The 26,319-nt window shown below is 31.1% G+C and overlaps 1 protein-coding gene across 1 annotated transcript; it reads right to left on the bottom strand.

Annotated features, from left to right (window-relative positions):
• Nucleotides 1–35: 35 nt before the first annotated feature.
• On the bottom strand, nucleotides 36–17,513 carry LOC133331265 (broad-complex core protein isoforms 1/2/3/4/5). Its single transcript, XM_061539665.1, has 3 exons — nucleotides 17,301–17,513; nucleotides 4,307–5,242; nucleotides 36–859 (listed from the first exon to the last, which is right to left on the bottom strand). The coding sequence occupies exons 1-3, from the start codon at nucleotides 17,503–17,505 to the stop codon at nucleotides 36–38; spliced, it is 1,965 nt and encodes a 654-aa protein (XP_061395649.1). The 5' UTR covers nucleotides 17,506–17,513.
• Nucleotides 17,514–26,319: the final 8,806 nt, after the last annotated feature.

Here is a 26,319-nt window from a genome sequence, read left to right as displayed (position 1 = left end):
GCAAAATATCGCAATGATTTTGCTTAAATCATATATTAATGTTGAATTCCGGTTTCATTCTTACACGACCAGTCGGCATTTTCTTGGCTATTGTTGTTGCTATTAGTGTTAGGCGATGTTGGACGATGTATATGCGGGTCTTTATAAGCTTCCAAAGATGTATCTTGTTTATAGCTTCTGGTACCGTGTTCAAATCGTTCGCGATCTGATGATCGCATTCCACAATCTAGTGGTTGTTCATCGTGTAGCGATGCTCCATCTTCTAAATTATGCATTGCCCTGGATTCAGGGTGCAGTGAGGTTTGTTGGTGTTCTTCATGCTGCAGTTGATGTTGTTGTAGCTGTTGCTGGTGTTGATGATTAAGCTTCATATGATCCTCATTGTCCAAGGATATTGATCTCTTACCTAAATCTAGCAGGGTACCTGCCATGACATTTGCTGCCTCCATGTGTGATTGAAGTGACAGCGGCGAACCAGCGCTAGCGGCCACTAAATTGCTTAAATTACTGGCAATGCTGTTCACGTTGTGACGTCTTAGATTTTCCACGGCCAATCGATTTGTACTTAAATTTATGAGAGCATTCATCATTACTTTGTTGCGCTGATAATCTTTGCGTAGATGCTGTCGGATTTCGGTGTGACAGTGTTCATTGTTAGTTACAATTATTTCGCCAGTATCGGTGGTAGTAACTCGTGCCTTGCAATTGAATTTACGCGACAAATTGCATTGCCAGTATTTCTTGTCTTTGCGTACATATTGAATTCCAAAAGTGTGACCATCGTGGACCAGTAGCGGTTTGCCGCGTTGGCTCAACATAAATTCTAACTTGCCCTGGAACCAATGCTCACCGGGACCAACTAAATATAAATTTGAAGGGAATATATCAATATTGTAATATCAACGATGTGTTAGTGAATGTTTTCATTACCAATTAGTTATATGGATGAAGCGAGATGGTGTGCAATACCTTTTAAAAATGAAATTAAGTGATTTAACTATGATGATCCCCTTGTCTGTTTTGAATGTTCTCGATGTCGATGGGCATTCAATCATGCATTACCAAATGAAGACGCCACAATGTGGGTGTTATATAAGATGATAATATTATAGTATACCCAAATAAATGATTTTTTCTATTGTATATAGACAAATAATTTGTATACTCACCCAAACACGTAACTGACAAACATACATTTTGAGGTATTCCCAGTGAACAGCATTTTTTAATGATTTTTATTAGTCTAAAATATCTGACGAAGATAATTTATTTTCCCCAATGCCACTTGTGAGTTACCATTTGTTGTAAACATTAATTTTAAAAAATATATTTCAAATTGATTAATTGTCAAGTCCAATGTAAATTTATGGCAAGGAAGGATGTAGCTACTAGCTGATTAAATTTTGTTTTGAGAATACGCCTAGTTTATCCAAACAAAATAACTAATAACTTTATGTGTGTTTTAATTAACATGCAACATATCATGTATTATATTGAAATCAATTGGAATCATGTATTATACTATCGTATTTGATATTTTATGTATGTAGAAAGCCTGGCATTCAATTTGTTTGCTTTTTTCTAAAATAAAAAATAAACATAACAACATTTTTATAAATTAAATCATAAACTCAGATATGTGCCATCTCGGAGATGTCAAAAATGGTTCATGTGTTTGTTTATCGGATTAGATAATTATAAATTTATCTTTCGATTTGAGAATAAAAATTCTTATAAATTATTGCAGGTTAGTGAAACTTCTTAGAATGTTAGCAAAACTCAGAACAGACCCCACAAATTAATTGCATGCAGATTATTTTTGTAAAATTATTATACTATGATTAACATTTGACTATAAATATAATACTACTTTTTATGAAAACCTTACAATTGAGAAAAATAACCTGAAGGTAACATGAAAAATATAAATTTCTTTTATATTTCCTTTATTCTATGGCCAAATATAATTCTTGTATGTACATTGCTTATGAGAATAAATTCTATTTTCTTTATTTTTTATAATAAATAAAAAAAGCAATACATATACATTTTGGTATAGTATATAGGCGTAATTAACAAGGAATCTACGAAAACAGATTGCTGCTGCCTAATACACATATTTTAGATGCACATTTAATTCGTATTTCGGTTATTCGCTATTCTTTTATAAAGGCTCCATTTTAAAATTATGGCCATTACCACCCGGTGATATGGTTATGGAATCTATTACTTGAACTGGTTCATGTTGCTGTTTATGATGACGTTGTTGCTGTTGTTGATGGTGGTGGTGATGTTCTGTGGTAGATTTGTCGTTCTGTTGGCGATCACTCTCGTCATGCATATGATGCGATGGTGATAGCTCTGCAGCATTTTGTACCGGTATATGGTCATCGTTTAACTTTTGAGATTTTCCGTTAGTAGTTTCGTACATTTGTTGATTAGCATTTCTAGTTTGCTCTCCTGACGATGTTGGTGTAATGTCATAGTTACCGTGATCCTGTGGATGCATTATCGGTGTAGTTATATTATTTGTTGATTGAGGTGGCAGTGGCGGGTGATGTAAAATTGATAGTTGATGTTGCCCCATGTTCGATGGCATTTGTACAAAATGATGGGAACTGTTGGGAGGTACTGTATTGGCTTCAGCTGCCGCAAATGTTGAATGCTGCATTGGAGGTGGAGTTGATGGCGGCATTGGATGTCCATGGTGTGATCCGTGGTAGTTAGGCTGGAAAATATTCGCACTGGGCGTCGTTACATTTTGGGAAAATCTGACAGATGTGGGACCACTTCCACTGCTTATATTGTTACTATTACTAGACCCCAAGTTGACATCATTCAAGGGACCACCACAACCGGGTATGGGTGTAACACCAGCGCTATTTCCTCTCATATGTGGCGGATGGTTGTGAACTCCAGTGGCGGATATAATCTTTCCTTGATGTGTAATACAACGGGCTCGACACATACTAATCCGATATGATTTGCACAACCAATAGGTTTTCATACCCTGTTGTGTGGCCACGGTGTTATTGCGATTGAAAACACAATTGCCGTGAAGCAAAGAAGTTGAACTTAACATCACCACATTAGGACAATCTAGGCATGGACATAGGTAAAGTAGCGAAACGTAAGGTTTTATTGAAAATATATTTGTGTTAAAACTTTAAATGATTTGTACAACTTGTATTTGTTATTTACAAAAATAAAACATATGTTTCGAATTAAAAGCAACTAATACTTCTCATTAAAATATATACAAAGAAAAATAGGTGCAACTAATGTGCGATTGAAAAGTGCATAAATTGCAATACTATTTTCAAAATACACAAATAAATGTAAATATATAAACATTTGTTATTCGTATCTTGAAGATTTTTTATACAACATACATTTGTAAAAAAAAACAACACATTGATATCAATGTTGTTGAAATATACATAATTATTAAGGAGCCCTGACAATCGAGAGAACTTCTTATTCTATTCGTATAACATTAGGAAAAAATATGTACAAATAAATACATACAAACAAAAAAAGACCTATTTAATATGAATTAATAATGATTAATTATATATGATTAACGCCACCACTACCATTATTATATGCATATTAAGGTGTCCCCAAAATTAGACCGTTTTATTAAAATTTAATTTATTAAGTATAGTTACAAAGTAAGCCAAAGCCAAATGTTTACACTTTAACTTGTTTCTTCAATTAAGATTCTCGGTGTAATTCATATTTAATTAGTCCATTCAATGGATTGGCGTTTTGGTCTGTCATTCGCTTTCCTCAATAACTAAATATATGATCAATGGATCCAATTTCAATATACCTAGAACTTATAGGCTAAGCATTCCAATAAACAAATGTCCATTTATTTGGACATTAGGCTAAGCATTCCATCGGGACGTTGTATCCTTACTGCCGCAAATACCAAAACAATTAGAGATGGCTAACATGTACGATACATACAATACTCGCTCAAACCTTGAATATTCTCTCAAGACATTTAATATAAATACTTAAGACATATATTGTCATTTAGAATGGTTAAATGTAAAAAATGTTTGAATTTAAAGATACATATTACAATTAACATTTAATAAAAATATTACCATAAACATGTTACTAACTTATACATAATGAGTAATGATTTTTGTCACACAAAAAGTGTTAGTGGAACTTCTAAAATAAATTGTCCCAAGCACCAAACACAAAAATAGAAGAGTAGTACAGGACAGATCAAAATACAAAAAACTACCATAAAACAAAAACAACATAGTGAAATTAAATCAGAACTTACTTGGCGGTATATCCATATGATTCGCAAATCCTTTAGAATAATCGCCACTGGATATATTTAATTCGTTGGGAAATTCTTGGGAAATTGTCGAGGCCGAACCGCTATTATTATTCTTATAGAAGGAATAGTCTAAACCAAAAGCTGCCGGATTAAATGAGTTGCGCAACGAAGCTGCAGCCGCGGCTGCAGCTGCTGCATTCGAACTGTTTGCGTTATGGTGATGTTCAGAACCCTCTCTCTTTACACTATTCAAATCATATCGTCCTTCCACCATTGACATATGTGGCATAAAAAAGTCTTCGGCGTTCATTTGATCCATACTACTGCTGCCACCAACATCTGATCCCTCATTGTTGTCGCTACTCTGATCCGTTGGCATTGTTGTACGACGATTCTTATTCCTGGAATATATAGATAGAGAATCGGAATTGAAATCCGACAAATGACGTTTGAGCCCGGAACTGCTAGGAGTTAAGTGGAAGTTGTGATGTGCATTATTTTCGCCTTGTTTCTGACTAACATTTGATATATTTAGCGAAGGAGAGGCAGGGGACGACATATCGGGCGATTGTATTCTTTGTGGTGTATTTGAGCTTGTTGTTGCATTTGTTGGTGTTTGTGATGGTTTTTCTGAGTTATTTGTGGTACTATCGTTGTGATTTCCAGCCTCAATGTTTGGAGAGGCAGCAGATTTCGGTGTTGAACTGGATGGTTGTGAGGGTTCTCTTTCATTTGGATTTTGATTTAAACTTGATTTATCCGACAAAGAGGGACCGGCGGAGGATGATGATGTATTTGTTGCAAGGCCTTTGATTTGCAGCAGCTGGCCAATTTTCATGAATGCTTGCAATTCAGTGTGTTTGACATTGACAACTCCTTGATACATAAATTCCAGAAGTTCACACATTATTGTATAGGAAACGTCTTTGAGAATAACTGTAAGAATGAAACAAAAACATTTTTTTAACACTGTACAAAAAAAAAAAATAATAATAATAATAAAATAAATAGAGCAATATAAAAAAATAAGTAGATTTACTTTTTAATGGCTGAAATACTGAAAAATATCGCGAGCATGTATGGGTGTTTGGATTCAACCTATGAGTTCTGTGCAAGTTATGGTACCGTACTATTATAGGTACTGCTATAATCCCAACAGGATTTAAAAGAAAATAAATCAACTATTAGATTATAGTTTCTCAAAAAAAAATATATATAGATTAAGCCGGGATTGGAAGAAGAACACCCTCCAAAATTGGAGGTACTTTTGTTTAATTAAAATGCCATAATAGAGTGATTTGTGTGGATGTACGTTAATTAGTATGTAATTTCAATACTTTAGATTTTGTATTCTAGTTAGAGCTCAGAATGTGATTGACGCCGTTCATAAGCAGCACAGCGTCGTGCAACAACAAAAAAGAGGTCAGTCATATTCCTATAAGATGTTATCGCTTCAAGTAAAGTAATAACGAGTACAAATACTAAATCAATACATAAAATTATTTACGATAAGAGACAAAATATATAAAAAAATACACATCACAAACATACATACGTATATACCGATCCGAACTGAACTGTACTTATTTATTTATATTAAAATCTTAAAAACAACTTAAAGGCAGACTACGACGAATGGAAAAACAGCATCAGAACACATCTACTTAAAAACAATATTATCACTTGTTCTCAATAATCACACATATTTTATTTTTGTATTTTTTTATTTCGACACGTCTGTCAGATAGATAGATAGATAGTCAGTTAAAGGGACGTTTGGGGCAATGGACCAATCAGAAAAATCCACTCAGTTACAGATAAGTGCATAGATGAACGAACGTGCGATTGAACGAACGGATAGATACGGATACGTACGAGAAATCAATGTACAACGCTTTGGATGATTATTAATTTTAATTTTGTTGTTGGGCCCCCAGATTAATCTAGGAAATGCCTCTTGACCTAAACAATAGGGTCATACAATTGGAAAAACATGTTATCTAAATCAGAAACACCAAAATTCGTCATAGGAAAAATAGTTCAAATTGTACCTATAGCTTTGATAATTGTTCTCTCTTCTGACAATTTGATTAGAATTACCTAAGCTCGTCAAATTTTACTGCTTTGTACGCAAGGGTATAAAAATATATCAATGATTAGAAAATTAAAAATCTAGTACCAAAGGGTTTAACTCCTACATGGGTTTAGTTTCACAAAGTCTTAACAGTTTTAAAAATATAACATTATTATTATTATTAATTTATTCATTTCAAAGTCAAGCCAAAAAACCCTTATATGGCCAGTATACTACAAAATAAACTCGGTTTTATTACAGACAATCGCCTTATGTGTATTGCGTAATACGAAGTGGGTTGTATACATCGAAAGTCAAAAATTAAAAATCGTATTGTAAACTTTACGCCTATAAGTTCCTAATTAAACAAAGAAAAATAAAAACTATTCTAATTCTAACTTCAATAAACCTATATGGGTTTTTTGTTACAAGGACATTTTTTACTCTCAGATGTTTTGAGGTGGACAAAAAATATTCAACTTATGACTCTATTTTAAACCTGAATTTTGAATTTAAAAACTAGATAAATATACATTACTAAGAATTTAAATTTGATCCCCGCTCCCAAAAATGATAAAGAAAACGCCATTACAGATAAACTATCATCATCTTTCCGTATTCAAATTGATAAAGGTACTGAACTCCTGAAGACTCTTCTGTATAAAGATATTGATATCAGTGGAATTTATTTTACTACAAATAAACACACACTCAACTGATTACATGTTTACTCAAAATCGATTAAATTTTAAATATATTTTTGACAACAACAAAACATACACAAGCAAGCAAGCACACATGACACCAAAATCAGCCCAGAATGGAGATTATCTCTGGGCAATAAAAGAGAACATAATTTAAATGGAAACAGAAATATAATAAAAATATTAAAAGAGCTCCCCCCACCCTCTTTTCTTTTTGATTTATTGATGTTTCATTTATATTTCTTGGTATTTTTTTTTTGTTCATTCACGATAAACTTTGTCTAAAGTTCATTGAAATCGTGATAAATCTGGTCGCATCATCATCACCATCATAGAACGGTTTCGCATTGTCCATCGATTATCGCCGTTAGTGAATAAGTATCTCGAATTCTTTATTTTACTACAAATCACAAACTGAAACATTTCAGCAGATAGCTGGACACACATACTGGTCGTACAGATCACACACACACATACATACCGAGTTTATGATACAAATTTCAAAGAAAACAACAACATCAACAAAAATCCAATTGAAATTAGAGCAAATATTTTTAATTCGATTCGGTTCAACATGTTGACCCCTATCTTGTTTACGACGATACACATATTTACACTTAAACACGACTTATAAGTTTTGTGCTACAAATCTAATCTAGAACATAATATTTTTTTAGTGTGATTAGTGGATTAAATTTTATGTTAATCTCTAATATGTTGATAATTAAAAAACAAAAGCAAAATCATTTTCTTCAAAAATGAATATACAATTTTATATATTTCAGGACTACGGATAATATATATATATATATATATATAATAACGTTATACCTAGTAGCCCTAGAACCAAAGGAAAATTATTACCAAAAAGCTCTAAGTAATAAAAAAGTATCTATTACTGCAATATACACCAACAAAAATAAGTTTCCTAAGTTTTTAAGTTTCTTTAATGTTAAATATAAAAGCAGAACTAAATATCAGCATCATTTGGACAGCGCAAATATTCAAAAAGGGCGGACGTATTGAAATACCCCCATAGAAAAAATATAAATTTATAATACAAAAAAAATATGTTTAAGTTGATTTTTCAGATTTTGTTATATGTTTTTTATTCCTGTCGAATTTAGAATCAGTAGCTTTAAGTTTACAATAAAACTTAAAATGTCGGCGTGATATAACATAAATGCGATCAATGATATCTCATTGCAAAAAACCATAGCTAATCGTTTGTTTTTTTTTTTTCAAAGTTCAACAAGCATTATAAATTTATCGTATCGCCATTTATGGAGATATTTTGGTAAACACGCCCCTTGTGTGTTTTTTCTCTCTTAGTTTTATTTGGCCAATTGAAAATAAGCTTTTTGACAAGACCAATAAAACATTCCATTCCAATACGATTACGATAAATGTTTATCGAATCGTGGAATAGTGCTCGGTGTTAAATTTATGAACGTGGGCTAATATTTAACAGTCGTAACTGTTATCTGTAAAAGAAACAAAATTGACCAAAAACAACAAGAAATCAATATAAATACATGCGTATACAAATATTAGATAGTGTCAGTGAGTGTGATTAAACAGTAGCACATCGATAATATGAATATATGAGACATGGAATGCTATACTACAATTGCCGTAAACGACATAAGTAATTCGATACAATAGAATCAATATCAGTGGTGGCCATAAAATAAAGCTTATCAATAATTAAGACAATACACAGAAAGAAAAACAATCACTGAAATAAAGAATATATGATTTTAATAGCAAAAAACTACAACAAAAAATGTTCACATGTTGGCCTTAGTAAGAAAAAATATTCATTTTATAAACATATTTTTTTAAAGCTGTCAATTGCAAATTAACAGCATAAAAACATTTTGTAAATATTAACACCTACATAGATGATATGGTTCAGTTTAATTCGCCAATCATAAAAACAATTGCCCTAGAAAACACGGCTACATTTTGAGAAGAGGTCAATCTTCAAAATGTATTTTATGAATAGTTAAAGTGAAGTGATTTAACTCCATATTTTGGACAAAATTTAAATATTAATCTATGCTACTATCGTCAAATTATCACAACTTCCGTGTGTGGGTAGGATAGATATGCAACCTGCACAAATGATCGCTATTTTCATGTGCTGACTAGTCGACTGTACGGAATAGTTTTTAGATATATTAAAATATAAATTTATATATTTATAAGAATCACTGAGTATAGTGTAATGTTCATGAATATGGATTACCAGCAATATTTGTTGTCCATTGAACTTCTGACAATGAAAGAAGAAACAACAAATCCATATTAATATTTAAAAAAAGCAGACACTATTTTCAAAGAAATCGATAAGAATAATAATGTTATTTGTAATTTTATAATTCAAATATTCGACGATATATATACAAATATACATTCCATAACAATAGTTCTTGCACCACTGATTGATTTATACGTTGACTTGGTGCTTTCTTTTTTTCGATTAGATCAATCGCTTCGCTGACATAAATAAGTTTTAGCATAAATAATGGTCGTTTATTCAATACTAAATTGTGAATTGGCCCAGGCCAAAAGAGTCAATCAAGACTCCAACTACTAGTAATGTGTGTTATTATCATTGAACAGTTCGCCGGTTGCACACAGCACTCGTCAACGATTTAGCCAAACAGAAGTATGCTGATTAAAATCCTGATATAATCATGATAAACTCGTATATGTTTTATATTCGAAAATAGTTTGCTTAATTTATTTTTAAATATAATCTAAAGATTTAGTGTTATTACTTTTGATTTGGGTATTTTTCCAACAGAATATGTTGTACATGTGATTTAAGAACACTTTTAGAGGGGAGGGTGTTGGTTATTATTCAGATATAAATAAAACGCAACCACCAACAAACTAGATTATATTTTTTGTAATGGCCAATTTGGAAGATTTTTTATTTATAACTATTTGGTATTGAATGGAGCTACTAAAATTATGTATTCATAATAAAGCTATCCTAAATAGGATATAAACAAAATTTGACGTCGCTACGTTCTTGCACTTGGGAGATGCAGTGTCTTTTTTTCTGAAGAATAAAAGTCCAATATCAAGAAAAGCAAATGCAATATCGACGAAAAAATATCTTTTAATTATACATTAAGGTTCTTTTTTAAAAGAATCAAAAAATAATTTGGAGGATACAACTCGTACATTTTGAATACGAAGCTATTTAAATAATTTGGACTGTATACACAAGTTGGTACTGTACACATTTTTGTACTCAACTATATATTGAAAAGCACATAACTAATATAAAATTCAGATGAATATCCCATTCACACTCGGATTGAAAGCTCCTCTGTTCCTTGTAAGGTGTGAGTAAATTAAAAACTTTGAACACATTTTCTGCAAATCGATTTTTTTATTTATGTCGGTCTTGCTGCAAATGAGCAATATGTTAGCACTTTTTTAGGGAAATAAAAAATATGGGTTTCTTTAAAAAATTAAATATTGAAAGTCTACATTCGCGAAGGTCATATTAAGTATGATTTTTGAATTTAGTCTTGATTTTAATCGTGTTTCTGAAAATAATGTTATTTTCTTAGAATTATCGAAGTTTCTATTGTTGTTGTAACAGATTGGCTGTTGCTAAAAGTTCTTTCCTGAAAATTGCCGCTTTTAGAATAGTTTCTCTACCGTGACCAGGATGGGAATATTGTCTGAATTTAAAGTGACCTGGGTTTGCCAGGAAGTATATGGAATGGAAGCAGCGATGACTGACTTTGAAAATGTCCAGAGAGCTCGAACAACTGGCAGTAACTCTGGTAGAGGATTCCTCATTGATGAAAGTGAAATCGGACTCGTCTATCTGGTTTGCAATAAGAATACCGCGAGGATCATTTGTAACTTGGGAAAACCATATCTCATGATTTCATATATTGTTATTTAATCATTAAATAAGCCGATCCCCTTAAATTTCATGTGAAATAAGAAAAAACATTAGTGTTAGATTCTTGGTTTATTTGAAATAGTCCATGGTATATATATCTACCTTGAAATAGTCAATTATTTAAAAAAATCAAAAATCAGTCATACTTTCTATTAATGTCGACTTTTGAGGCGAACACATACGCATGATATTAGGTACGAGCCTAACTTAGCGCCATATACCATTCAATACTATTTATACACACGGTTCGTATTCTGATATCAAGTTCCAGATAAATGATAAAATGTGAAATTCTACCCTAAATTATAAAAATAATATATATTGAAGCTCAATATCAGTAGCACACCAAGTCAATGGGGTGTCAACAGTGATGTGGCAATAAATTCGATTTTTACTATGCGATAAAAAGATAAAAAATAGAAGCGTTAGCGAACCCCGAACATGTATGTGTGTGTACACTCATACGTATTTACTCATTTATAAGTATCCATAAATAATCATCTTTCGTCATATACAATAGTATTAATCAAATATGTGTTAAAAGGATCGGATTGAACGACTCGTGTGCATCCTATATTTGATATATAAATTGATTTTATGTCATAAAATCTGTATATCACAAAATGCAATAGAGTTTAATAAATTTTTTGTTATTATGATCAGTTCAAAAGAACAAATAGCAATAAGACTTGTTTCATCGATTTTCGAATTATGATATTTTTATGATGATTTATGAAGGTTTATTTAGAAGGATTATTCGGTAAACATTTATATTTGCATTCTATAATAAATTTTCTTGAATGCATGGCTAAATATTTAGTATTCGAACATTTCTTTATTCCATTTCCACATTATCCCTAAACCACATAATTTCCCCCAAGGATTTTTGTCACCTATTTAATTATATTTATTATGTATTTAACCCATGTAAAGCACCTTAGTTTCAATCTATTTTTCTATTAACTTTGTGTGTTTTGATGTTATTTATAAGGTTTATTAATATTCTTTATCTTTGTACAAAAAGGCACAACAACACAGTGAAAAGAAAAAAAGTTTAAAATTGGTAATTGTAGTAGCCAGCGATCTATATAGCTATTGGTGTTGGCGTTGCTGCTGCTGGCAAACAACAACTCGTACCTTTGCTACTACACTTGAAAGATAAAACAACATTTTTTATTGCATTTCGATCAGATAAAGTTGTCGAGTGTGAACCAATGTGTGTGATATGATATCCATTCCATAGTCCATGTGGTAAACAACAAACACTTGGGGAAATATAATAGCTCTAGTGCCTACACGGACACACATACACACATTCTAGCGTTCGAATAAAATTTATGAAATTAAAAAAAAAATATTGAGAACGTTGTTCTGTCAACGTTCAAATGTTTGGCTGAGAGACATAGTTTATTCTACTTGTTCCTTTTACGTTAGTCGATGGGCTAGTATGAGGTCAGTCCTAAATTAACTCTAAACATTTGAGTATGTGTGTGTGTGTGCGTGTGAGTATGTGTGTTTGTGTGGGGGATACGCACAAGAGTTATCATACAAAACACATCTGTCAATAGCTCATTGCTGCTTTTATCACTAACGTGATAAATAAAACTGTGGGCATAATTATACCACCACTTAAGAATGTCATAATTTATGGTAACACTCCATGTTAGCTAGGATATCTATGGGGAAATTCCGTGATGGTAATGTGGTTGAACCTGGAGTTGAAATTATTATCATAATCGGAGGGCTATAAACTATTCCATATATATTTTGATGAAAATTATAGTTGGCAAAACATATGTAAAAAATATTCTTTTTACTTTCTAAATTCTATATACAAAAATTGCTATAACCTCTAATTTTTAATGTAGTATTTACCATATTAAGATTGCATTTTCATTACAGATAATTTTGGAGTGATCATCGAAGTATGTACTACATTATTGACTTCTCGCGGATATATACTTGTAGGCTCTGGAAATGTATGTAGGTTTTAATGAAGAAATTAAATAATACGAGAAGGGTTGATTTTTTTTTTTTAATTTTTATTCGTTTAATTTTAATTTACTTTATATTTAAAGTTTAATTTTTTTAATAATAATTTGAAATATAACATTTATAATCTGTGGGGCAATAATGTATCTATTTTTTGTATTAACGTCAAGTATCGTTCAAATGAAACAAATAAAATGTATGTGAACTTTTTCATATCTATCGCAAGGCCTTAACGACTACTTCATTTTGGTCGTTAACTTACCAATCATTTCTGTTAATTAACGTATTTAAAAGCTAATTAAAATTTGTAGTTATCGACAATTGTCGTTAAATCTGTCATTAAACAGTTGCAGAATAGCACTACTGGTCTAACTGCATTTTTTGAAAAAATAAATCGGATAAAAATTATATATGGGAGCTGGATCTAAATGTAAACTGATTTCGACCAATTCGATTACTATAAATCATGATTTCTGTATTTGGCTAAAAGGTCGTTTACATTGAACCGGATTTGGTTAACCCAGTGGGTTTAAATTTTCAATTCCTTTGAATATATGCCAAATAAATCCTCATAAAGTAGGTTAACCCGGTAAAAAGTTCTAATGTAAATGCCGTATAAATAAGTTTTTTCGAACTTAGCAATATGTCTTGAATGACGGAATTGTCTTGTTTCGTTAATAACACAAAAACATCATATAAACCAATGATTTCCAACATTTTAAATGTCAAAATGTATGTCTTTTTATTACAACATGATAAATAAGACAAAAACTTCCTGAAATATTTTGTGTTCAATATTTGCTATCAGTTTTCAACATTTCAACCATTGGAGCCACAGCAAATGATAAATTTTATTATGGAAAATCTCTCTCAAATTAAATAAAGTAGCAAAATTATTGTATTGATGTTATAAACAATATTGGGTATAAACAAATAAAATCATTTATTATAGCTGCTGCTTCGTTTATCAGTTGTGACAAAACCAATAGCAGTAGTATTTTATTTGTGTGAAACAGTCATACCTCGATAGAATCGATTACAATTTCATTATAATTCGCTTCTACATATGCATAATATATTAATTTGAAAATGTATTATGCTTGCATTTAGTTATACCTCAATTCTGTTAATTACTTTTCAAAGTATTTCAAAGTGGTGCCCACTGTTCTTTTATGTTAAGGGTTTTTATTTTGGTAAAATAGAATTTATTACCCAAGTTGATTTATATCATACAATACGACACAAATATCACTCGCAGAACAAACAAACAAATCGTATACGATTTTGTTGTTGTTGTTGTCAATGACATAAGTCGTAGTGTGCCACGTCTTGCGGAGGATAGCGGACAGACAGAGGGAAAACCTAATGTTGTAAAATCGTCGTAATCACTGACGGTTAAAACTGATAAATTTCTATTTGGTTTGGATGTTTCGAGTAGCCAATGGCAGTGGATAAAGAAGTGTATACCGATACACTTGCATATATGAATTCCCTACACGGTTTATGGCCTCAATCAACAGTTGCTGGGGTGGCGGTGGCAGCATTCAGCCATGTACAGTAGCATGGATAGAAATATAAAACCAAACAAATCTATAATTCTTTATATGTTTGACATTCAAATAGAAGACATGTCCCTTCATCAATTAGTTAGCCCCCGTCTATATGTCTATTTAATCAATGTCAAATATATGTGTGTATATGTAATAGTTATTGATATGTCTAGAGATGAAACAAAAAGATAATTTTACAGCAAATATATTTTGAATTTCGTAGACTTGTAGGCATTTGTGCCTAAGGAGTAGTGATCGATATAGACAACATGGAGTCACTCAATCCCTTCTTCTTCTTTTCTATGTATTTTGTATCCGAGAACATTTTGCTCTAACTCACATAAGAAAACAATTATACAAATAGTATAAAGACATGTTCTTATGCCCACTTGTTTATATAAAATGTGTTGCCTAATATTATAATACCACCGCTATGACCACTAATCATTTGAGTTCCATACACTTGAATTCATTTATTAAATACAAGAAAAACGAAATATTATTCTGTTATAAATGATATGTGAATTTGTAATAGATATTATTACCCTTCATTTCTGTAATTACGTAAATTCTAAATTGATTTTATGTGAGAATTATTAAGTATCGGCTATAGTTTTTGTTCAAATTAATTAATTTATATATTTGACACTACATACTTCGACAAGAAAATAGTCTTTCCATATATAAAATGAATTAATTTTGCCAACAAACTGGAGATCAACAAAATATAGAGATTAGTATTTCCTAATAAAAAACAGTACAAAGCATCCCATGTAGGCCTAAAGTAAGGCGACCAGATTTTGAAAATAAAAATGTGTATAAAACCTACATTTGGATTTACTTATAAATATATAGAATGATTTAAAAAGTCGTTAATTACGATCGTGCCAAATGTTTGGTCATAAGCGAAAAATATTGGGTTCTTTATATAAGGAACACAGCAAAGAAGTAGATCCATGTCGATCCATCCAAGGATATTTTGCAATCCACAGGAATAGTAAATGACATTCACTTTTTGTAAAGTTAAAAAAATAAATGAAAAAGTGGTTTATATTGGAGACACCAAAAAACATATAACCCAACATGTCAAATTACAGCCAATTCGGTTGCAAAACGTTTCCAGGAACTCTAGAAATACAAAAATTTAAATTATGGATATTTGTTACCCAATTAGAACTCAAAATATATAATAACAGATAATTCGTTTGGAAAATGTGACTAAAAATTCTGAAAATACCTTTTCTAAATTTAAATTTGTTAATTTATTTTTATTTACAAAAATAAATGTTGATCAAGATTTTAAAGATATAGATGATGAATAAAGGACATAAATTAAAATAGATGATTGTCTGCGTTTTTATATAAAAATATTAATACTCAAAAAGTGGTAAAGCTTTTCAAATGAATAATGAGAAAATCGGAAAATATCGATTACTTCAAGACTCCTGCAGATTCATGAGTAGACCAAAATATATTGTTATTATATATATATATATATTTCTGAAAACAGTTAAACACAGTTAAATTGTTTCTTTTTTTTCAAATAAATTGTTTATTTTTTCATGATGTCACCTAATTTCATTTCCAAAATCTGGCCGCTTTTATAAAATGTTACTAACCTTTCGATTCTTATATTTTTTACGTATTTATCCCAAAACTTTTCCATGTACTTAATATTATACAATCTAGTATTTTTTACAATTAACAATATAAATACTGTATAATATCGTGCGCATAGGGCAGGGAAGGAAAATTTAGTACAATAGTACTTTTTTCAGTACCTTTTTGCCCCAAAATACCGTAGTACCGCCGTGACCATTTCAGTACCATTCTAATCCTTCATTAAACCATGATATATATATATATTTTTTATTTTTATTTTTTTTTTATTAGAGTTTGTTATGGATTTGACCGACAAAAGTTTGCATGAAACATTAAATTAAGTTAATGAGTTCCAATTTCTTTTAAATGGATATATTTGTCAGATAATCAATTTGGCATACTCTGTGCTATCTCCTGAGGAAGGCAAATTTATGACAATCCTAGTCGTTGTGATTACTTCAATAATTTCAAGAGCACTTTAGAACTGAAATTCATGTTAGTTTGGGGTATATTGGTATATTGGTAATGAAATCAAAATTATTGACTAATTTTGATTTACATACATACATATTCAAATGCAATCTAAAGAAGCAAGAATTCTCATATTATTACCATCGATCTTTATGAAACTGTATAATTTTTGTTTTTTTTTTTTGTATTTTATTGAAAAAAGTACTGTTTTATTTAAAATAGTATTCTTTTGGTACCTTTTAACTATTTTCATTTTCCATTTCATTTTCTTTGTTTCCCGGGCTTTCAATATATATTTGTTTAATTTATTTATAAAATATGTTATAAATAAATAACATTTTTTTTCGAAAAAAATTGCTATCGTTGCGACCGAATTGTAGCAGCATCAGACCCGAAATATGACGTACATTAGAACATAATGTCATAAATGTATTTCAGACTAAATTGTTGGCTGCAATAAGTGTTCCTAGCTTGGTTCATTAACATATTTTACATAGGGAAATATATGTGTATAAAATACACTTTGAAGTCTGTTTGAAAAATGAATAATACTGTAATAAACTGACCCCTCACGAAACTGCAAACTAGTAATCATAACAAAATAATCTTTAAATACCGACGGTATAATGCATTATTCCACACTCACAATATTTGTTTAACTTACTTATTGGATGCTTGCAGGGATTTGTCACAAATATTTCCTGAAAGTAGGGGCTACATATGGCCAGGACAATTTTGTGCGCCTGCAATAGTTTTCCGTCACAGGCCAATGTCACATCGACCAGGTCTCCTCGATCATACAAACTTTGAAAACCCGATGCAATGTTGTCCTGGAAATTCTTCCAGCACAATTTGAATTCATCATCCATGATGATGAGCTGCTCTTAAATGTCACTGTGCGAGCAATCGAAATGTTTGTCCACGGAAATCGCTGTTGTTCCACCAACAATGATGGCCAATGTTATGAATGATTTTTGATTATTTACTAGCTTAACTTCGTTTTTAATTGTTTTGTTTATTCATATTTCACCGTATTCTTTCACACTGACATTTGGCGAAAACGGCGATGTAAGCAAACGACGACAACGAATGGCAACACAAAATAGAAACGGAAAACCGACTACTGACAAAAACGTACGTTTGTAAGTATAACGGCAATTAAATTTTATTGGTTTAGTTTCTACACATAATTGGTCTTATTTGTTCAATAAAACCCAAATATTCATCTGTATTTATTTTCAGTTCACCGTATTCGTAGTGTTTAATTGAATTATGAAAATTATGTTTGATAATTTTACGTATTTTTTGTTTTTTTTTTTTTTTTTAAACCGAGTCACAAATTGGCATATCTTTCTTTGCGGCACTCAAATGTTTAAATACACTTTATAATTGCTAACGTATTGATTAGTTATTGTCAATTGATCTCTTTCCGGCGAGTTCCATACTTGTTCCGTCAACATCAATGAATGATTTGTTTATAAGTTTTTAAAACCGACCAAACATAGTACTTGAGGTTTGTTCAATGGAACGACTCCGCAGAATGAACGATCGGAACGATTTCCATCTCGTTCCTGTTCACTTTGCTTTTTCCACACTCAAGTAAAGCTTTGTTACACGATGTTGTAATGCCAAATGTGCTGGCAGTTTTTCTGTACGTACGGCATTTTTTATGTATTTATATTTTACATACAACTTTAACGTAATCCCAGTTATTTATTAGTGGGCAAAGCATGAAATTTCCAAAAGATTCTTGCATTTCTGCAACAGACTATTTGTGTGCAAACTTGTATATGCGATTTTGTTTATATGCTTTTCTCTCAACCAAATTTTTTGGTTCAAGTATTTTTTTCCATGAATTTATTGCATAAATTCTATATTTTGTAGATTAGGGTAGTTGAATCGAATTGACATTTGAGATCGAGTGATTTATTAGTCTGAACGTAGCATAAATCGAGATAATTTCAAATACAACCCTGCTTTTGTCCCAAACAATAATAGTTTTTCCTTAAAGTATGATTTAAAATTGTTAATATTCAAAATAACTGCCTGACAAAAATATGTCAACTGCTGAAAATTTATTTTTGATCGCATTCATAGTAAATTAAAACGACAAAGTTTTTTATGTATTTTTGACTAAAAGAGAACAGTTTCTACCAAAATTATTAAAATATTGATTCAAACATTGCCGCAGACATCATGAACACAGTGAAATGTGTATGTATTCTTAAACAAATAACATCTGACAAATCAACATAATTTCATTATAATAATAGTCTAAACAGTTATGATGATTGATATCCCGATTTACAAATCGAGTCGATTTAGAAAGCATGGTCTAAACGCGTCTTAATGCACATTATCAGAGGCAACTATATTTAATTTGAACGTATTTTGAAGCATATTTTTAGGAGAAGTAATTATGGTTTAATGCAAACGCATCATTGTACTTGAAATTATGTTGAATTTGGAGTAAATCGAAATTTTGAGTAGATTTAATTTTTTTATGGTAAATTGAGATTATTACGATAATAGCTATGGTCTGAAAGCACCTTATGGTACATTTTGCTGGAGAGTTTACTAAATGTGCCACTAAAGGTTTATATTTTTGTAAAGCAAACGTGGTCATGATACAATAATACAAGGTAGCATAACTTAAGGAGAATTAAAAAGCAACTATGTAGGTAGCGGCTTCTTCTGTCATCTATATATATAAAAGAGTTGCGTTATAAGTGACTGGCTGATCATTAACGCCCAGACGAAACGGCTAAAGCTAGAAACTTGAAAATTGGCATGTAGGTTGGGTTTGGTGCGTAGGCGTGTGATAAGACGGGGTTTCTGGAAATTCGTACTAAAAGGTACTAAAAACTGTATTACACGGGAACGATTAGATGTAGAACTCTGAAATTTGATACGTAGCATTGTCTAGATCGAGCAATGTGGTATGTGTGAACAATTTTTGGAATTTAGTACTAGAAGGTACTAAATAGTACTAAATATTATATTTGAATGAAATCGGAGAAGATTCATATTTGAAACTTGGTATGTAGCTTAAGCTATTACAAATAGAATGAGGTGTAAAAATATTGTTTGGCAATTAGTACTAAAATGGTTCTAAAAAGTACTAAAACTGTATTACGCGGGAACGGTTAGATGTAGAACTCTGAAATTTGGTATGCAGCTTTGCCTAGCATAAGCGAAGTAATAGATGTGAAACCATTCTGGAATTTAGTGCTAAAAGGTGCTAAAAAGTACTAAATATAATATTTGTATGGCATTGGTATATACATATATACAAGTTTGTAAATTTTACTCACGGTACTAGCAAGTACTCAATATTGTGCAACCATGACAATAAACATTTATTCCAGAAATAAATTCTAAAATGTACTAAAAAGTACAAAACATTGTATAAGGCGGTACGGGTGGATATAGAATTTGGTACAAGTTTATTTCTACGAAAAACAATGCTTTTCGCATTTTTGTTGGACATTTGTTCTATACTAAATATTATATACGACAGAACGATTAGAGGTAGAGTCCTCAAATTTTTTTATGTTTATTTAGCTATAACAGCCTTACCTAAAATTCAACTAGCTCGTTCGACGTTTTTCACCACAAAAGTAGAACACATGTATTTATATGAATGTTACCGAAATACGTCGAAAATTTTCAACTTTGACATAACGTATTTTTAATTTTTTTCTTTTGTTGAAAATAAAAACAAAACATTGAGGAAATTTGAAATTTCGAATGGAAACTAAAATATGTGGATTAATTTAATAAATTTTCAATTTTGTGTTGCGGTTTGTAGTATTTGCTTGAAGATATGGATTCGACGTATTTGGGTAATACGGCTGTACACAACATTTTGCCATAGTGGGGAAGTTGAATATTTTTGTACGTCCCGTCGGATTTTAGGTAATGTTGTAACATTTCAAAAAAGTTTTTTTTCGAAAATTTGTATTAGAAAGTAAAAAATAGGAATGGTTAGAGACAGATATCCAAATTTCAGTACTAATCTTTGAATTTTGGTTTAAACTTCCGATATAGTGAAAAACGGACGAGACTTCATACACAAATAAGTGAAACTATGCAAACAAGCCGCAGAACACAACGAGTACTAAATTGTTGGCATTTTTAAATGCAAATGTTTCTAAAATTTCTGCCATAACAGTACTGATATTTATTTCCAATGATGTTTTCAGTCATACCTTCGATGTAATGAATAATAGGCGGGATCTTTATGTCGAGGATATATAGGAATACCGAAAAATGTTTCCAATGTGGATTTTGTAACACGTAAATAAATTTCTAAATTGCAATTTTAATGGAAATCTTCCCTATAATGGCAGGTCTCTGTATAATAAATAATGCGCAGTGCAAAATAGTATACTACAAATTCGTATTATAAGGGTACACAATTACTAAAACGTACTACATAATTTACCATTAGCATGAAATTACCTAAAGGAACAAAAAATTAAAAAAAAAAACGTACTATTTGCATTGGTCCATCGCACTATAGGTCAAAGTGGCATTTTTTGTGGCCAAAAGTCATAAAATTGAAAAAATAATTGTATTTCAACCAGAATAGCTTTCTTAACTTTCTGAAAGAATAGTGGAACATTTTTTTTAGAAATTAACCCTTTAAGTCATTAATGTATTAACCCCTTGCGGACAAAAATAATTTAATTCATATATTTGATAACATTTTATATATATATATATATATATATATTCTTATTATTGTGAATAAATAAAATTATGGAATATCATCACATGCAGGGTCGTATGCAGTGTTTCGAAAAGGGGGAGGGGGAGTTTATGTGATATGTTTGATGTTTGTGAACAAATTACAATTTTTCTGTTGGATAACAAAAGTTAATGTAAACAAAAACAATTCGGGCGGCGTCGAACACCAAGGACACCCCTCCACTTTGATACGTCTGTGACTACATATATTATTTAAATGAAGTTCGTTTCATTTTCTAAATCAAAGTCATTAAGAATATTTATATACTACGTTCTCAGCATGTGATCTGTCTTCATCTTTAATAGTTTGATCCTATTGATGAATGGAAATCTCTGAAACAGTCGAATTTAGTTTAGAGATTCGAGAATTTTGACATTTTAACACTTCAATCATTTCAAGCTTTCACATTTTTACTGTTACATGCGTTTGATTAAGCTAATTTATAATTAGAGGATATTAAAGGATCTAATGTATCCAAGGCTCTAGTAAATATATCTTCGCTGTTATTCTTTCGGTTGCTCTTACGAGCGTGATGTAACCTATAGCAGCATCTTCTCCAAGAACCCCTAATGGAAGTACATGAATTTGTACCTTATTGACAGTAGCAGTCATGGACAGCCAAGAATATTTCGTCAATATTAAATTAGCTGTTTCATAACAATAAGTTAGAAATATGTTTAAATCTAATGAAAACTGACATAATAATTAAATTAAAAAAAATTGAGGCGAAATATAAGATTTACCTCTACTCCAGTTATTTCAGATTCAAATTAATTCGCGTTTCAGTAAATGGTTTAACATACAAAAATGGAAATAATTAAAAAACCCGCACAAATCCGCAAAACCACATTAGGTTATTTAGATTAAGGACGGTTCAATAAACAAATATCAATTTTTATTTCAATTGCCAAACGTTGCCCACGGATTTAATGCTTTCATAACCTCAAAGTTTAAAAATTTCTGTGATCAATCTAAAGTTATGCTTATTTTAATACTATTTTTACACATACACATATTTATAGATACATTTTATGATAAAAAATATCGAATACTTTCTTATTAATTCTTTACTTATAGTTATACTTTTATTTTATTTCCACTTTAAATCTTAACAAGTAACATGTCAAATGAATACATTTTTTATGATATTTTAATAATACAAGTTTGACAGCTTGCCATATAATGGTATAAGTGATTATGCAAAAACAAAATTCATTTTTATTTGTTTTGAAGTGTTCCTTACTCGATTGTTACTCAAAAGAAGTGATAAGACAATGTGTGAAATTCGTCTTTTGGCCAGTAAAATGGTCTGTTTGACCTATAGTGCATCGGGAGGATCGAGAAAATAATAGTACACTTTCAGAAAATATAAATATAAGTAAGTTGTACTCCATTTAGTAGAATTGAAACATCAACGTATCTGTTCGAAAGAAATGCGGAACAAAATCTGAGATTTTCTTAAAAAAAAATAAGATATAGGACCTATCATTATTTGGAATAGGTAAAATTTATAGTAAATATTAAAATATAAAAATATTGTGTAGCTTATGGATCAATTATGGAAAGCAACCAAACTCCAGTTGCGAGTTCAACTGGCAACGCAATTGAAATAAAACTTATCATTATGAATAGGTTCGTTCGTTTACTCAATAATTTGTACGAATTTGTACAAATTATTACAAAATGTTGTTCGTTTACCCAAAAGTCCAGTAAAAGAGAGTGAATTTAGAGAGCAGATTTGACAGTTGTGTTACTGAGTATTTGCAAATTCTTACAAGGAAATTTTACTCAGTAAGAATTTTCTTGTACATTAGCTGATATTTAATCAGCTGTTTTGTTATGTTTTGTAAACAAACAAAAAATTGTTCTCAAGAAAATTGATTGTTTTTGAATTTTATTTTGATTTTGTATCATTAAATAGTTAAAACTTACCGGTCACAACCCTTTTAAATGTTTGTGGGGAACAAACAACATAAATCTTCCGCTTGTTATTCATTTTTCTGATAAAAATTCTGTTTTTTAGTTTGCGCCAATTTGTTTGTTGTTTTAATCAGCTGTGTCGAAACAATCTTTTTACTGGATGTTGTTCGTTTACTTTTTGCAGTTTTCTCTCTTGAAAAGGAAAAATTCGTATTTACACTCTGCAAATTCTTACTGAGTAAATATTACTGGGAAAGTAAACGAACGAACCTATTATGAATAGCAACTTTTCTCAGTTACTGTCGATAATACTGTTTTGACATTTCTACAACTAGAAATATTGTAAACAAACAAAAAAATGAATAAAATATATCAGAAAAGCTAATTATATGTGATGATAAGCTCAGTGGAACTATTTTTTGATGATGAAAATTATGTTCAAGGTGTGTCATTTATTAGAAGGCATTTAAGAGATAAAGCTATTAGAACTACCAACAGTTCTGTGAGTAGATGCTGACGTTTAGAGAAATGTTCAATCAACTGCTCATATTAGCTTGAAGGCGTATTTTCGACTACCAAAAGATGCCGTTGTGTACATAGATGAAGCCTTAAACCCTGATTTCTGAAAAGCTTGGCGGTCAACAGCAATTCCTCCTCTCTTAAAAATGTGTGCAGCTCTGATGTTTTTTGTGGAGGGAAGTCTTCAAAAGTCCCATAGCAATGACTTCAACCTTGGCATGGATCAACCGACAATGTCGGTGGTTTTCGCCAAAGTTATCCGGCTAATAGAGGAAAAACTGTGTAAAATTTTGATTGTATCCAAATTAACGGAGGAGGAAAAAGGGAAGAATATTTTTTTTTATTCGAAACCTAAGTTCCAGGGTGTTGTCGGATGTATTGATGATACACACGTACATATCATGGACCCAAAAGAAGATGTTCGCCACTTTCTGCCATTCATTTGGAATGCCATAGCAGTTAAGGTCTTCTGAAATGGCCTTCCACACATCATCGATAGTGGCTTTGGTTTGACCAAAAGTCCGCACGCCGCGTGCTACATTTGGGCGAGCTTCCATCCGGGCAATAAGAACCTCAAATTGTTCTTTTGTAGTAATATTAACCATTATTCGAAGCCTACAAAGTTCAGTTATTATAAACAGCAACCAAAAATAAATGGTTGTCGAAAAATTCTATTTGAAGCAACTGAAGTTGACAACAGTTGCCATCGATAATGCAAATTTGGCAACTGGCAACGCAACTAAACTCTGGTTGCCATCCGTAATCGACCCATTAATTAAAGTTTATTTATTTTAACTATACAAAAATTCCGCTAACGACTATGCTAGTATTATATATAACATACGCAACAAGTTGTTGTGTTGATTTGACAATTATTCAAGATATAAAAAGATGTACAAAATATGCATTTTACAAAGTACATTGGAACAAATTTTGACTTAGTGATGAATCCCAATTTGTTGTTAAATTTCTTGGCCTATCCTTTTATAATTATGTTGAATATCGTATCCTTTTGTGTTATTATAGAATTATGAGAAATGTTCATTTACCAGTGTGTAGTAGGTTTGTGATGTGTAGATCCTCTCGGAACCCTAAGTTGTTATATCCGAGGTTTTCGTCTGCAATTTGTGAAAGATCATTTGTTGTTGTAGCAGCCCTATTGCTTTTACACAATGGGCTGAGGTGACAATTTTTTGTCGTGGAAACGAAAGATCATTTGTAGTTAGAGTCGTAAGATCGTGGAATCAGCTCCCTTTGAGCCTTCGTAAGTTTACCTCTTCCACTTTTGCGTATAGGAGGGAATTGTTTGGGCATTTGTCTCGTATTTGATGAAGTTGGCTTTGAAGAAATCGCTGATTACAGGTTGCATAATGTTACTTTGTTTTTTTTTTAATTTTTGGCTGGGGAGCCATTTTTATTTAAGTTCGTTAGCATTTATGTTATAGATTTATACATATGGAATTTAATGTCTGTGGTTCTGATATTGCTCTTGGGCTCGAGAGGAATATATAGTATATTTATATGTATGATTCCTTAAGCTTCCTTTCCCCTCCACTTTTCTTAGCAACAGTTAAGAAGAGTGCAGTGGATTGGGGTTCTTGTTTGGATTATGTAATGTTAGGGGTTTGCATTAAATTTCATTATGTAGAATTTTTTTTTGCTGTTATGTATTTTAAATTTATTTAGTTTATTCTTTGTTTGGATTTTTATTTTTTATATATATATAAGTTAATATAAGTTATTGGCCATGCTGGCTTTTTTATATTACATTGTATGAAATAAATGAAATGAAATGAATCCATATCAACTCGATTTTGGAAACAAAACCAGACATTCCAATAATATTTTGCAACACTTTTATAAAATATGTCATATGAACAAAACGACTAGGTGCAATTGTTTTTTATTTATTCCGACGTAACAGGTCACAAAGTAGAGGCTTGTGAAATGATACCTTACCTTGCTTCTTAACTCATTTTTCATTTGTAGTGGGGCTCTCGTGCCTTTAATAACATGCTAATTGTACCACCCGGATCGGGTATTGTCCATCAGGCCAATTTGGAATATTTGACTTCCTTTATAGATATTTAAAGCGAAGCTGTTATGTTAGGCCAATCAATCTACATATGGTCTGTTCCCGTAATGCAAGAATCTACTATTTTCTTGCAATACGGGAACAGACCAATATTGTTGCCCGAAGTTATTGGCTATAAGGTGTGATTATAAGTTTTGTTCCGTACTTATATACTCTTTATTTTCTTATCACAGTTGGTAGGTAAACTGGATCCTATTGATACATCAACCGATTTGATTGATGTGTCAATTGGGTGTGGTCGGAAAATTTGTTGAAATTTACGGCCCTGGTGTAGCTAAATTGAAAATAAATTTTTTTGATGCTGTGTTATTTTTGAATAAAAATACCACCTATGCATTTTTCCCTTCGCGATATTTAATTATGTCATATTTATTCCGACATTACAGACTACTAATT

The sequence above is a fragment of the Musca vetustissima genome, unplaced genomic scaffold, assembly GCF_032173495.1.
Source record: "Musca vetustissima isolate MV318-11 ecotype Yass unplaced genomic scaffold, APGP_CSIRO_Mvet_v1 utg24031, whole genome shotgun sequence".
Taxonomy (NCBI): Eukaryota; Metazoa; Arthropoda; class Insecta; order Diptera; family Muscidae; genus Musca; species Musca vetustissima.
This window is presented reverse-complemented; position numbering and strand designations above follow the sequence as displayed.

Excerpts from the sequence above, each read along its gene's own strand:
- LOC133331265 (XM_061539665.1), bottom strand. The coding sequence starts at position 17,505 with ATGGATGATGAATTCAAATTGTGCTGGAAGAATTTCCAGGACAACATT. Across the intron at positions 5,243-17,300 it reads TCCCTGCAAGCATCCAATAA|TTATTCTCAAAGACGTTTCC; the intron begins GTAAGTTAAACA and ends TCATTCTTACAG. Across the intron at positions 860-4,306 it reads TCATATGGATATACCGCCAA|TTGGTCCCGGTGAGCATTGG; the intron begins GTAAGTTCTGAT and ends ATTTATATTTAG.